General features: G+C 64.7%; 1 protein-coding gene and 1 long non-coding RNA gene across 2 annotated transcripts; both read left to right on the top strand.

The window, feature by feature from the left end:
- Positions 1–31: 31 nt before the first annotated feature.
- TEDC1 (tubulin epsilon and delta complex 1) lies at positions 32–6,368 on the top strand. The gene is made up of 8 exons (XM_055555914.1): positions 32–175; positions 273–351; positions 726–928; positions 1,197–1,352; positions 2,232–2,330; positions 4,549–4,635; positions 5,126–5,293; positions 5,792–6,368. Exons 1-8 carry the CDS (start codon positions 32–34, stop codon positions 6,113–6,115), a joined length of 1,260 nt encoding a protein of 419 aa, XP_055411889.1. The 3' UTR covers positions 6,116–6,368.
- Positions 6,369–6,437: 69 nt separating this feature from the next.
- LOC129634071 (uncharacterized) lies at positions 6,438–7,593 on the top strand. The gene is made up of 2 exons (XR_008705400.1): positions 6,438–7,017; positions 7,142–7,593. It is a non-coding gene; the product is annotated as an uncharacterized LOC129634071 (long non-coding RNA).
- Positions 7,594–11,441: the final 3,848 nt, after the last annotated feature.

The following is an 11,441-nucleotide window of genomic DNA, read 5'->3' on the forward strand; positions in this document are numbered from 1 at the left end:
GCGCGGTCCGGGAGAGGCCAGTGGGAGCTCCATGGGGAGGCGGCGGCGGCGCCGGCCCGACCCGGCGGACGCGGCCCGGGCTCTGCCCGAGGCCATCGCTGCGTTGAGCCGGACGCTGCCCGCCGCGCCCAGCCCCGAGACCTTCCGCCGTGCCAAGTTCGACCATCCGGAGGCGGTGAGGCCAGCAGGGCAGGCAGCCGGGCGCGGTGGGCCCGTGGGTGGACGAAGGGAGGTGGCCAGCTCCACTGGCAGTCGTTCTTTGATTCCCGCAGGCCCCCGCGCTCTGGCGGCTGCTCTTTCGTGTGCTCTCGCCGCTGCCCGCCGACGGCGCCTCGGCCTCGCTCGCCCTGGGTAAGCCTTCCCGCCAGCCCCGCTCCGGCCGGCCGCGGCCCCGCCCACCAACCACTCACGGGACAGCCCTCTGCAGAGCCCCGCCCATCTCCCCGCTTCCCCGCCAGACCCGTCCTGGTGGCCCCGCCCTGCCCCTCCCACCATCCACTCACGGGACAGCTCTCTGCAGAGCCCCGCCCACCTCCCCGCCTCCTCATCGGACCCTCCGTGGTGGCCCCGCCCTTCCCCGCCTCCTGGCTAGGTCCCCGTGTCCCTAACGGGACCCTTCCGAGCGTGCTCTCTGCTCTGGGGTCGTGCGTGGGGCCCTTCCTTAGAGTCTGAGGGAGTGTCGCCTCCAGTGGGTGGCCCCCCTGAGCTGGCGTCTCCTATCGCAGAGGCTCAAGCCCGCTGGGTGAAGTCGGCGCTGCGCTCCCAGGGCTACCCGAGGCGGGCGCTGGTGCAGCTCCCGGACGACGGCTTACAGGGTGGCCGCGAGTTGCTGCTGGCCCTGGCCTGGCTCCTGGCCCGCGGGCCCCTGCCCGAGCGGCTGCTGACCCAGAGCCATGTGCGGCTGGGCGACGAGATACCCGTGTGTGAGGTGAGTGCAGGAATCCCAGCCCGGGCCGGAATCTGGGGTGCGGGAGCTGGATCGGCAGGGTCGGCCCTGTGGGGGTCAGCGTTGCCCTCCTGAATGCCCGGGCGAGCACACGGAGGCAGGGCAGGGCCCGGTGTGTCCACAGGGTCTGTCCCCAACTCTTCCTGGCACCCCTCAGACCTGGCGGTGGTCACTCGCCTGGGCCTCCTTTCCCTTTCGGGGTACCTGTGTGGGGTGCAGGGGCAGCGTGTGACCATTGCCCCCTCCGCAGTGTGAGGCCCTGGCCAGCCCTGGCCTGCCTGCTCCCAGCGTGGAAGCAGAAGGCTGTGTGGACATCCGCCACCTGCAGTGGCTGATGGGGAAGCTGCGGCTCCAGTGGCGAAACCTGATGGCCGGTCAGCAGGAGCAGTGCGCCCTCCTGGGCAAGGTAGTGCCGCTCGCGCAGCGCCTCTCTGCTGCACAGGCCTGTCCAGCTTCCAGCTCAGGATGGGGCTGGCCTTTGGCTGGATGTGGGTCTTCCCAGGCCTGGCTGGGGACTGACTGGTTGGGGGTGGCCCAACGGTGGGACGCTACGGCTCCGGATTGTCCAGGAGGGGCCTTGAGCAGGTGCTGCTGGGCGTCTGTGGGGCAGGGAATCAGGGAAGCCAGCGGGGGGAAGGCACCTTGTCCTCCCACTATCTCCTGGGTGTAGGCTCACAGGCAGTGGGCAGCTCTATCGGGGGTCCTAAAGGCTGGTAGGGCTCAGCTATGGGGGCACAGGGGTCCCCCTACTGGCCTAGGGCATGTTCTGGGCTGAGAAGTGACTGGGTAGGTGGCCTGGGCTCCCTCTAGCACAGGTTTGGTGCTAGAACCCCTGGCAGCGGGTCTTTTGCTCAGCTCGCGTTTCCTGGGACGCCTTCACCCCTTCTTGTCTGGGCTCCATCTGCTCCTGCTGTGTGGGACGTGCCCCCCTGCTGACCTCCCTGCTACCTTCAGGCCTCCCCTCGCTGGTGCACCTCCCTGCCCCCCAGACCCAGGTAGTCTGTGTCCCTGCCATTGGCCTCACTGGACCACCGAGCCTGTCTGGGGCTGTTTCTGCCACCGCCCAGGCCTGCCACTTGATGATCTGAGGAGAGTACAGGGGTGTGGGAGCTGGGTGGGGGTGCTCCTCCCTCTGCAGGGCCTCCTGGTGGGCCCCAAGCCAGCCTCAGCAGTGCTGACTACTGTCCCTTGCTGGGCCCTCTCTGAACCCCCTTTCCTGGTCTGTACCTTGCCTAGTGCTGGGGGACACCCACATGCTCACCATGGGGTCTGTGCTGCATTTCAGATCCACTCATACACCCGTGGCTGCCACAGTGACCGCAGCCTTGGCCACCTGTCTGTCACCGAAACGGAGCTGCTCAGAGACCCTGAGGGCGGCCGGCAGGTGAGGCTGGTGGCACCAAGGTGGGTGTGGCCCAAGGTGAGAAGGGGCCTGGGAGGGTGGCACACCCAGGCAGTGGATCGGCTGTGGGTGGTCGTCAAGCTCACCGTCTGGCTTGCGTGGGGGATGGGCACAAGCTCTGTCCCTCTCCTTGCCGGGCCTGCCAGTGCTGCCATGAGTGTGTGTGTGGCTGGGCACGGTCTGGGCTGTGGGGACAGCACAGGCATCGGGTGGCTGGCAGCCAGCTGTGGTGGTGGCGGGGGGATGCTGGAATTAAGGAAGACGCCCAGGGTCTGGGCTGACGGGTGTGGGTGCCTTGAGCCTATGGAGGTGTCGCCTGGTGATGGGCTGGGAGTGGCCCACTCTCTGCTGACCTTCTTTTCAGGAGCCCCCTCCATTACTGTGTCCTGCCTGGAGGCTCACGTGGCCAGGGGCTCCTGGGACAGACCGGTGGCCACGACTTGAGTGCTGGGCTCTGGCCGTCCAGAGTGAGGCTGGTACTGCCCGGCCTGGGGGCACTTGGCCGGGAAGAATGACTGAGGCTCAGGATGGGCCCAGCAGGTCTTGACTGTAGTACTGCGTGCTCCTGGGGGTCTGCTCCCTGATGTGGGGTCAGGGTGGCCCGTGGGGCCCACCTGGCCGGCGTTCCTGGCGGCTGTCTGGCTGGCTCTGTGGGCAGGACTGTGCTTGGCCCTTGAGGTGCTGAGGCAGCATCTGGGTGTACTGAGATGCCCTTGGCCTGGTTCCCATTTGGGGTGACTCAGCGGGGCCCGGGCCTCCTGCCCTGGTTCCCTGGTTGGGGGAGCGCAGGGGCTGTGGCAGCCCCAGCCTGGTGCTGTCTGGGACCCCAGCCTCCGTGGGCGCTGTGGTGGGGGACGCTCCCCCTCCGCCTGGGGGCTGGTGCGAGTTGGTGCCACAGGACTGAAACTGGCGTCGTGGCCAGGCGGAGGGTTACGTTGACTTTTCCTCCCAAGGTTTGCGGATGGTCTGCGGATGGCAGCTGGGAGCAGCCTACTTGAAGGGCCTGTGCTCTCAGGATGGGTCCCAGAAGCTTCTGGGATGGTCTCTGGTTGCCGTCAGTGGCCAGGTGCGCTGTGGGGCACTGGGCATTGTCCTTGTCCCCAGTCTGCTTCTGTATGGCCTGCCTGTTGGGGGTATGGGCACCCCCGGGACTGTTCTTGGGAACCGATGAAGCTGCTTTTCTCACTCGCCACTGGGTGTGTGTGTGTGTGCGTGTGTGTGTGTGGTGTGGGCATGTGGCTCCACCCTCCCAGGTCCACAGGCCTCCCCCAGGTCACAGGGCGGTTCTCACCGCAGGTACGTCTGCCTCTACCCTGCTCCACTGGCTCCGGGCTGGGCCCTTGGCCTGGTGTTCAAGGCACCCCCTCCGTCTGGCCAGCGGTGTCCAGCCCCCGGTGGCATGACGATTGTCGTGGCCTGGGTCTCCGCGCAGCCTCTGAGAGAGAAGGCCATCAGGGCAGCCTCAATGCTGGCTCCGGCTGCTTGTTGGGCCCCGGAGCACATTCTGGGCTCTCTTCTAGGAGTGGCCTGGGCCTTCCCAGGGGACCAGAGGCCTGGGAGGCTGTGGAGGCCGATGTGTCTGTCGCTTGCCATGGGCCCTCTGGGTGGACCACACCTGGCCTCACCCCCTTCGGCTTCCTGAGGCCGTGGCGGCCTGGGCAGGCAGGTGGGGGCTCAGCACAGGGGCCGCCTGGACCCACGCGCGCCGGTGTGGGGTCTGTGGGTGCGGGCGTGGGGGCAGGGCAGGGCGCAGGTGGCCCTGCGGCTGTGTTCTCCACGCTGGGCCCATGGCCTGTCCTCCGTCACCCTGAGCCAGACACCGCGCACCAGGCACCTGACCCCCACCCCTGCCCTGCCTTCAGGTTTAGGGGGTTACAGGGGAGGGGCTTCCCAGAGCCCAAAAGTCTCTGCTGTCCAGGACCCCCAGCTGCCCAAAGCCTCCAGGGTGCAACCCTCCGTCAGCGGGGATGTGGCGTGGAGTCCTGAGTGAGGGGCACCGGCACTCGGCCCCCACCCGCAGGACCCATGGTTGGGGCGGTACGGGGGCTCCCGGGGTGGTCGAAGGCGCGCGGGCCTGGCCTGGCGGTGCTGGAGGTGAGGCCGCCCCGCCCCTCCCGTCGGCCTGCTGTGAGGCAGGAGTGCGCTGAGCATGATGGCGGGGCCCTGTGCTTGGCTCTCACCCGCGGGGCTTGTGTTGCAGCTGTTGCGGCGGCTGGAGATGGAGAACGCGCAGCTGGAGGCGGCCCTGGAGTGGCGGCGCCGGGAGCTCATCTTCTGGCAGTGGATGGTCAGAAGGCACCCCCCACCCCCTGCCTGTCCTTTCCCTCCACACCCCTCCCCTCCCATCCCACCCCTTCCCTCCCCTGCCCTGCCCTGCCCTGCCCTGGCCACGGCAGCCCTGGGCCTTGGTGGGTCTTCCCATTCTCCAGGCGAGAAGAGAGGTCTCAGGGACGCCCCCTCGCCCAACCCTGAAGCTGGTTTTTCACCTGGGCCTTGGGTTTCGAGTGTGGGGCTCTTTCAGACATCGTCTGTCCCATCTCCACCCTTCCCAGCTCCTGAGGAGACCCAGACTCCTCAGGGGGTCTCAGCCTTCTGGAAGTTTGGCCTCTGTGCGTCCCTGGTGTCCAGGCCCCCTGGGGTGAGGGTCGGTCCAGCCCCCTCTGTGACCTCGGGGTGGTAGCTGAGCCCTGCTCGCTGTCCCCGCTGGCTGGGGAACCTGGCCCATGGTCGAGGCCCAGGCCTGCCACCCTCCTTCTCACTGAGGTCTCTCCCTGCAGGACACAGTCCTGGATGCCTGCTCCCCGGAGGCCTCACCGCACACGTTTCTGCCCAGGATCCCCGAGCTGGGGGCTGGAGCAGCGCGGCTGCTGGCGCAGGAGCTGCAGACCTTGCAGGAGGAACTGCGGGAGGCGGCAGAGGCCCGGCGGGCCGCCTGGCAGGCTGCGGTGAGCTGGCTGTGGGCCTGGGCCACTTGACCATGGACTTCCACGCTGGGGTTGCTCCCTTCGCTCTGTTTGGAAGACGTGGGCTCACCTGCCAGACTCCCCGGTGCCTCACCCCAGCCATCCTGTTGGATGGCTGGAGTGCTCGGTGGGGCTGATGGTGGGCTCCCCGGGTCTGTGCCCTGGGCTCTGAGCAGGCCCTGGGACTCGGCCTGCAGGGAGCAGCCGGGCCCAGCTCCCCGCCACGCCTCAGGGAGGAGCTGGGCCCGAGGCAGGGTGGTGGGCCGCGTCCCAGGCGCCTAGCGCCCCCGGCTTGGGGCCGAGGTGCTCAATGAGGGTGAGACAGCCTGGAGGGACCAGGCCTCGGAGCAGTGACCTCTAGGCAACGGGAGGGGCTGCGGCGGGGCTGGGGCGGGGGTCAGGCTCAGTGAGGGCCGGGGGCCCGGGCGTGTCCCGGTGGACGGCTCGTCCTCGGCTCACTTGCCGCCGTCTCCTGTGCAGGTCGGAGGCCACGGGCCCGAGTGGAGAGCCACGAGGCAGGCCCTGCAGACGGCCGTGGCGCAGGACCTGGCAGCCCTGCAGCGGGCCTGGGAGCAGGACGAGGGCCGGGCCCGGCCCCACGGGCCCCGCCGGCTGGTGAGGACCGAGGCCAGGGAGCCTGGCGGCCCGGGCCTGTGGGCCACCGAGGCGACAGAGGCGCTTAGGGCCCGGGAGGCCTGCCTGGAGGCGGCGCTGTGCCAGCTGCAGGGCCAGTGTCGGCAGGAGCTGGCCAGGCTGGCAGGAGCGCGGCCTGGCCTCATCTGGGTCCCGCCGCCCGCACGCTGAGCGCTGCAGGCGCCCCCGCGTCCGGACGGCCTCGGAAGGGCAGGGTCCATCCCCAGCGGTGCAGGCTCTGGGCCCTGGGGCCCCACCTCGGGCAGAGCGCGCCTGCGCCCTGCGGGCCTGGAGCAGGCACGGGCTCTGCCCCCGAGGAGGTCGTGGCAGCCCACCGTGGTGCCATGGGTGTCAGGCCTTGCTGAGCACTCTGAGGAACGCTGTGGAGGCCTGCTGGCAGAGCCGAGGCTCCAGCTGGCCTCTCTGGGGAGATGGGCGCCCCTCAGGCCCAGGGAGGGCCCCTGGGCAGGGTGGTGAGGTGGGGCCGGCCCGGGGCTGCCCGGGTGCTGGACAGACGGGCAGGGCCTGCAGCACGGGGCGGGTGTTGGGCAGTGTGCCCTGCGTGCCTCTGCACACCCCACTTGGGCCAGCCTGTGCCTGGGACGTGTGTGGTTACGCGTGAGTGTCAGATCAGGATGCCCGATGGGAGCCCTGGTTGGGGGGCTCTGCTCTGTCCTTGGGGGTGGTGCCCAGGGGCCTGGGAGGGAGGCCACTGCAGACAGAGCAGCTTTGTTTCCAAGGCCGTGCAGGAGCGGGGCCTGCCTGACAAAGAGCTGTCTGTCCGGGGATGTCCCGCCAGAGCCAGCCTGTCCCCGTCCTGGGAGCTTGGTTTCTCGTGCTCACGCCCCACCCCCTGTGGGCACAGATGGGGTCTGGCCTCCTGGGCCAGGCTGCCCTCTTCCCCAGGTCCCCAGGCCCCCCCAGGGTATGTTCTCATTGCTACTTTGCCATCTGCCTGGGGAACGCTGGCCCATGCCTGGGGGCACCAGCTGGTCCAGGCCTTTGTCCCAGGTGGGGGCATGCCTATGGCGCCTCTGCACTGGCCTGTGGAGCATTGGCCAGAGCCGGCAGCGGTGAGTGGACGCCCCTCTGAGGACTCCCTGTCTGACCCTACCCCGTGGCCGGCCTCTGGGTTCCCTGCACCCCCTCCCTGGCTGGAGTCCTCCCACCAAGGCTGTGGCTCCTTGCTGCCTGCAGTTGGGGCCCAGGCACCTGACCCAGGCCCTCCGCCTTGGGTGTTGAGGCCACTTCTCATCTCTCTGCCACCACCCTCCTGCCTGCCGGACGGGAACAAGTCCACGGAAGGACGCCCTGCCTCCTGTGGACTCCCCGGGGCCGTGATGGCCACGGCCTTTGGGAGCCCGAGCTTTAAAAACACAAGTGGGAACTCAGTGCCTCGGGGCTGTTGCTCCTCCTCTGACCCGGGGGCCCAGTACAGTTCAGCCAGAACCCCCGTGTGTCCGTGTGTCTGTGGGACTTGGGGTGCTGATCCTGAAACACGAGGTGGCCCAGCTTGAGAGGCCAGGCTGGTGGGCGGAGGGTGCCCCTGTGGTGACCCTGAGACAGGCGCTTGCCCAGGTTGTGGGGTGCAGGCTGGGCCCCTGGGGTCGGGCTCCTTCTGCTGTCGTAATAAATGAGCCTGGTCACAATCCGGCCACTCCAGGGGGCTGAGGTCCAGTGGGCAGGCCAGAGGCCTCGGAGAATCTGCCTGGGCCTCAGACCTCATGGGCTCCTTCTCTGACCCTCTGCTGCGTCTCCACCTCTGCACTCCCCCTGGCCTGCCGGCCACCAGAGTCCCCTTCTGCTTGTGATGTGACAGGCTCACAGGCAGGACCCCTGGGCTCAGATCCTGCCCCTGACCGCTGGCCTCGCGTGGGGCAGCCAGACCCACGTGTGTCCTGGAGCCAGCCCGGCCTCCCACCCGCAGACACAGCCCTGCAGGAGGTGGGCACACCGCGCCCCACTCGGTGGGGACTCGCTGCATTGAGGCGGAGGCCTGGTCACTGAAAGGAGCTGGAGCGGCAGCTCGTTGCGACACCTGCCGTGTGTCAAGGCTGGAGTGCAGCGGATGGAGCTGTCTGTCCAGGGGCCCCAGAGGAGAGGAAACGGGCAATCAGACGAACCTTCGCTGTAACCAGGGGCGACGGGCAGGGCCGCCTGTGGGTGAGGTGTGGGGCGGGGGCGGGGGCGGGGTGCCTGGATTCGAACCGCGCCGCCCCCAAGCCCCCTCAGGCACGTCTTTCGAGGTGGGCTGTTGCCAAGGGGAGAGGCAAGGAGCCAGGGTCACGGCACGCGGGCCCCCTGCCGAGGCCTCCTGGGGTCCAGGGGCTGAAGCTCCAAGTCTTCTAGAAAACAAGCCCGTCGCAGAAGACCTGCAAGCAGAACAGCGTGATTCAGGCAGGGAGGGCTCGCCCCCGCGGGGCCTCCCTGGCGGTCCCGCTGTGAGACCCCGTGCTTTCGCCGCAGGGCGCGCCGGTTCCACCCCCGATCGAGGACCTAAGATCCTCGCGTGATGTGGCCAAAAAAAGGCGCTGATCACGCGCGTGTGACCTTGGGGACATGCAGCTCTGGGGTCCCACTTGCCCCCGGGCCCCTGTCCTGGGTCACCCGTGGCCTTAGAAGGCAGGGCGAGGGCCCAGGTGCCCCCCACAGCCGGGTGGCTCCGCCCCCCGCGCCCAGACTCTTATCCCCTCCGCTCCGTCTCCGTGGTCCTCCAGGCGCTGGACCTCCCTGCCCGCTGGCTGGCCCCCATCTCCCTCGCCTTATTTGCACTGGTCGACCTTGGCCTGGGGGTGTGGCTGGCTAGTCAGGACCACAGTCCCCCCAGACGCCCCTCCGGGTGGCCTGAGGGTGTCCCCCGATCCCGCTGAAGTCCAGGTGCGGGTGAGCAGGAGCATCTCTGAGCGGCATGTAGGAGACATTCCCTGTCGGCGGGGCCCAGCTGGCCACCCGTGCCCTCCCCGTGGGCGTGGCTGCTGCCCACGAGGTGCCCGTGAGCTCTGGGGCCTCAGCTGGGTCCTGGCTGCCAAGTGTGGCCGGGCAGCAGGCTCTGTGCTTGGCGGGGTGGGGGCAGATTCTCCACTCGTCTGACAGCCAGGACCACCGCGGTGCCCGTGCCTGCCCTGGGGCTGGGGGCGGGTGGGGGCCGCCCCCGGTGTCTGGGGGACAGTGGACACCCAGACGAACCTGCATAAGGGGTAGGGGCGCGCCCTGCGGGGTGGGGAGGCCCGAGGTGAGAGCAGTGGTCTGAGCAGCCCTGCCGAGGGTGGGGAGTGGGCAGGGAGGACAGGGTGCTGAGTGTCCTGTCCAGGAGGGGGGTCAGGAAAGGGGGTGCTTCCGGGGAGACTGCGTGGGAGCGGCACGGGCTGCAGGCTCTCCTGTCTCTGGTGGGGGAGGTGGTACCCTGTCCAGGGCCAGGTCCCGTCTTGGTTCTGAACGGCCCCTCTGGCCCAGGTGGGGAGCGTCTGGGGCTCAGTGAAGGGTGGGTGAGGGTTGGGCTGGCGCCTGGGGTCTGTCGCTCTCTTGGCTGTGGGGCGTGTCCGCTGGTGGCTTGTCTTTAAAGCTGTTTTTCTTCTTCTAGCCTCTGTCTCTTGTTTTAGCAGCCCTGTGTCTTCACTGTGGCCTGTCCAGCTGGGGCTCTGGGGCTGGGTTGTGGTGTGTGGGACCTGAGATCCCCAGCAAGGGGTTGAATAGGTCCCTCTGCACTGGGAGTGTGGAGTCTCATCCACTGGGCCAACAGGGAATTCCCTCTTCTCGTCTTTATTTACAAGTCCCGTCTCCCCTTCCCATTTAGGGACATTATTAAATTGTGGTAAAAAACACAACATTAAATTTGCCATCTTAATCTGCCTGCCAATGCAGCAGACACTGGAGGCACAGGTTCAACCCCTGGGTTGATCTTCCCTGGGGAAGATCCCGGGAAGAGGGCATGGCAACCCGCTCCAGTGTTCTTGCCTGGAGAATCCCATGGACAGAGGAGCCTGGTGGGCTACAGTCCATGGGGTCACAAAGAGTTGGACTCGACTGAACGTGAACACAAAATCATTTTTTAAAAATTGAAATATAGTAGATTTATAATACTGTGTTAGTTTTGGGTATATAGCAAAATGATTCAATTATATATATATTTCAGATTCTTTTCCATTATAGGTGATTACAAGATATTGAATATATTTCCCTGTGTTATACAGTAAATCTTGGTTGCCTATCTGTTTCACATTTAGTAGACTGTATCTTTAATACCATGGAAGTCAAAGTGTCCATCGCTCAGTTGTGTCTGACTCTGTGACCCCAGGCTCCTCTGTCCTTGGACTTCTCCAGGCAAGAACCCTGGAGAGGGTTGCCATTCCCTCCTGCAGGGGATCTCAATCCCGTATTCCTGACTGATTCTTCCCTACCCCTTTTCCCTTCTGTGACCATAAGGTTTTTTTCTCCTATGTCTGTGGGTCTGTTTCTTCTTTTTTTAGAATTAATTGGTTGATGGCTTTTGGCTGTGCTGCCTTCGCTGCTGTGTTCAGCCTTCCTCTAGCTGGTGTGGGCTGGTCTTTCCGTGGTGCTCCAGCTTCTCACTGCAGCGGCTTTCCTCCTGGAGCACAGGCTCTAGGCTCACGGGCTTCAGGAGTTGTGGCTTACAGGCTTAGCTGCTCGGCAGCATGTGGAATCCTCCCAGACCAGGGATCGAACCCCTGTCCCTTGCATTGGCAGTCAGACTCTCAACCACTCGATCACCAGGGAAGTCCTGAGTCTATTTCTGTTTTGTAAATAAATTCATCTGTATCATTTTTTAGTTTCTACTTGTAAATGATATATAATATTAATATTTCTCTTTCTCTTTGTGACTTACTTCACTTAGTATTATAATGTCTAGGTCCACCTATGTTGCTAAAAGTGGCATTATTTCATTCTTTTTTATGCCATCCTAACCATTTATTTATTTTTAAATTTTATTTCAAACATTAATCAGATTGAACGCTGCCACCTGAATTAACTGATCCACATGGATTTTTGCCTGATGTTTGCTGACTTTCAAAAATTGCTTTGCAGGAGTTCCTTGAAAATTCAAGATATGAACACATCATTGGTTTCACACATTATAGATATCGTCTACATTCTGTCCCCCTCGTAGCTCAGTTGATAAAGAATCTGCCTACAATGCAGCAGGTTCCAGTTCGACCCCTGGGTTGGGAAGATCCCCCGGAGAAGGGAAAAGCTACCCACTCCAGTATTCTGGCCTGGAGAATTCCATGGACTGTTTGGACAGGGTCACAAAGAGTCGGACATGACTGAGTGACTTTCACTTTCACTTTCTGTTCTGTTGTTGGCTAAAGATTTGCTCATGGTTTCCCTTTGTTGAATAGAAAATTTAAATTTTGTTTTAATTGAATTATGGTTTTGCCTCTTGCTTTTTACAGTTAGCATTTGAAGATGTGTTTCCGTCTCGTGTCATATTCTCCGCATTTCCTTCTTCAGTTTTTGCCTCATTCCATCCAGAGTCTGC

This window comes from Bubalus kerabau, chromosome 19 (assembly GCF_029407905.1).
Source record: "Bubalus kerabau isolate K-KA32 ecotype Philippines breed swamp buffalo chromosome 19, PCC_UOA_SB_1v2, whole genome shotgun sequence".
NCBI classification, from domain to species: Eukaryota; Metazoa; Chordata; class Mammalia; order Artiodactyla; family Bovidae; genus Bubalus; species Bubalus kerabau.